Source organism: Chinchilla lanigera, unplaced genomic scaffold (assembly GCF_000276665.1).
Source record: "Chinchilla lanigera isolate Chin_1 unplaced genomic scaffold, ChiLan1.0 scaffold00018, whole genome shotgun sequence".
NCBI classification, from domain to species: domain Eukaryota; kingdom Metazoa; phylum Chordata; class Mammalia; order Rodentia; family Chinchillidae; genus Chinchilla; species Chinchilla lanigera.
This window is the reverse complement of record NW_004955419.1, coordinates 14,514,589-14,517,498: the sequence shown is the minus strand read 5'-3', so window position 1 is coordinate 14,517,498 and position 2,910 is coordinate 14,514,589. Positions and strand designations below refer to the sequence as shown.

Genomic DNA, 2,910 nt, shown 5'->3' with positions numbered 1-2,910 from the left:
GCTTGCAAACTCTATTTAAATTAAATTCAAACCTGACTGTGAGCTGATAATTTGGAACTGGTTTCCAGCAGCCCACTAGCATTAAAATAAATTGGCCTTCCAAACTCCTCAGTGGAGAGCATTTTCTTTTCAGTCCTGGATTTTTCCTGTGACACTAAGAAATATTGAGAAATGTTCATATGTCCATAGTTAGTAAAATTTAAATCATTGTTCTCTAAAACAATAAGGTTTGGACTGAGAGACCTCACTTAATAACTGGATTATGTCAACACAGAATTCACCCATCATGGGAATCTGAAAATGAAAGTTGATGTTTAAATTCCTGATATTGGAAAGAGAACATAAATATCCATGGCAAATTCTGTATCACTCAAGTACATCTGATCAAAACTATCACTGTGTAGAGGACTGAAAAGTTGAAAGGGCAGTGATCCCAGGCCTGGATAGTGCAGCCCGTCACCTCTGGAGATTCCTGAGGTCAGAACTGCATCATGGGAGAAAACTCAGTTCTGGCTCATCAAGAAGATGAAACCTATCGTGGATATGAAGTTCTTTCCTGGGCATCTGGGCCTCATTGAGGTGCTCACACTCTGTTCTCGGTTAATGACCCTATGGCAACTGCTTCATAGTTATTCCTCAGGTAATGGGGACATAACTGTCCCTGAGCCAGACTTTCAAAAAGAGATAGAGAAAAATCCTTTCTTGGTATCTCCAGGGGTGGCAGGGTGGCTTCAAATCAAGTCTGTAGTCACTGTCCTCCTTTGGATCAGAAATAACATAATCAGAGAAGGGATACTCTGTTCTACGTGTTATATAAAATTTGGTTCCACACGCAGTCAAAGCCAGGACATCAGAAAGGAAATATATCTCTTTGTACATGAAGGCGTTAGTGTCAGAACCACATGAAACAGCTGCTGAAATCATACAGACCTCTGGATTTTAGCCACGTAAACTGAGGTTTCGTGTCCAAGAATACAGTGATAAGGAAGGTAGAGTACCAGAGACTGTGGGAAAGTGGTCTTTTTATGTGAGGACTACTCATATGACCAGAGCTCAACTCATTTTTATGTCACTTAAATCTAGGTATTCATCTGAATACTCATGAAGAAACCTATTTTGAGAAGTGGCCCAAATATTGGGGAGAGAGTTCACAGGCTGACTACCTTCACTTCTAACACAACTCACAGTTTTGGGGGAGTTTCCAAGTGTGGAGGGCTCACCAGACCCCTGGATATCTGTGGCGGGGAAAAGAGAATAAAGAAGGACAAAAGTCAGCCTCTGCAAAGTTTAAAGAATTCTCTTTAATACCTTCCTTTTTTTTGGCAACAAGTCTTTGCTATGTAAAGTACATAGTACATAAGGTAAAAGTCCATACTGAAAACTTGTTATTTTCAAATATTTGATTCAAAACTTAGCACTTATACTTGGCATTTACACTTAACAGCACTCATGGTATGCAAAATGATTGTGAGAAGCTAAATCATATACCTTTTTAACTATACAGGCAACATCTGGACCAATCAATACACTGAGGTTTTTAAGATGGCCTTGTGTGAAGGAGGCACAAATGGTTAAAAGTGCATGTTTTCCACTTACAGCACCTATTCCCCCACATAAAGTGAATCCTCATGGGACGTCGCCCAGGCTGGAGACAGACGAGGCTTGTGGGATGCACCTGGCTGATCACGCTGAGCCCAATTGTCCAGAACTTCAAAAGTGCGTCCGAGACAGGTGGCTGCAGGCCAAGGAGGATAAGATCAAAACAACAAGCAAGGGGGAGAGGAGAAATAACTCTCTCCCCTTCTTTTTCTGTCCACGATGCCCTCATTAATAACAGAGAGTTTAATAAAGACATCTTTATACACCAGAGTGACTTTAAGTCACACGCATACGCTTGATCCTGAAATGAGACTGCCCACCACATACAAGAACCAACATTTCCATGCTCATCGTAAAGATATATTTTCCTCTGTCCTTGGGCTAGGGCCACTGCAGGCTTCCAGCAAGTGTCTTTTTCTGTTTTCCCCACTGCTCTTCTCTTGGGGATTGGAGTGAGAGCAGGGAGACAGGAGGAACAAAGAGGAACAAAATGTGTCCCTACTTGGCAGCTGCTGTCGCAGATGGCTCTGCTCGCTGGCCTCAGTGGGTGTTTAAAGCAAACACTTTCCCATGTGCATTTCTGAAAGACGCCTCTGACTGCTGCTCTGGGCCTTAGGCAGTGCTTCTTTGCCCGCGTCTTCCACCTTGCATCTTCCTGAGGTACAGCACGGCATCCTCCTGGCAGCCCATCCTCTTGGACCCTTGTCCCTTCAGGCTGGCACTCCTGCTACCGCTTCTGAGAAACATGGGCTGTGCTCTGCCTTTTGACAGTGCACTTCTTTTCCAGATGCAGCTCTGTTCTGTTGCTCTGTGCATCTCCCAGCTTTGAGTTGAATACCTGGGTCGCTCGTGGCAGAGAACAAGCGTTCTCTCCTGTCAGGTGGGCTGGATCCCTGAAGGAACTTGGACAGATGATTCCAAAGGGGAGTGAGAGAGGAAGAACAGGTACAGACTGGCAGGACAGACAAGTGGAGCACAGAGCCTGGGGGCTGGTGGGAGAAGTCACTCCCAGCAGGGGGACGGGGTCCAGAGTTTACCCTCTGTGGAAAGGAGAGAGCCAAATGGGAAAGAAAGAATTCTGTCTCCAGGGAGCCAACGGCTCAGCACTGCGGTTCCCCTCTAAGGAACTCTAGCAAGTGTTCTGTTCATCTACCAAAAAATCTATTTTTTTCTTCTTCTTGTTCCTTATCTTTTATTTCCTCTTCCTTCTTCTCTTCCTTTGTTTCCTCCTTCCTTTCTTTCCTTCCTTCACTTCTCTCTGTTCCTTTTCTTTCTTTCTTTCTTTCTTTCTTTCTTTCTTTCTTTCTTTCT

At 44.1% G+C, this 2,910-nt stretch overlaps 1 protein-coding gene across 1 annotated transcript in view; it reads left to right on the top strand.

The window, feature by feature from the left end:
- The first annotated feature begins 525 nt into the window (after positions 1–525).
- The window catches only part of Znf883 (zinc finger protein 883), a 17,081-nt gene continuing 14,696 nt past the window's right edge, over positions 526–2,910 (top strand). Inside the window, 2 exon segments of the mRNA XM_013513104.1 lie at positions 526–640; positions 1,599–1,716. Coding sequence (XP_013368558.1) covers positions 526–640; positions 1,599–1,716 — 233 coding nt within the window.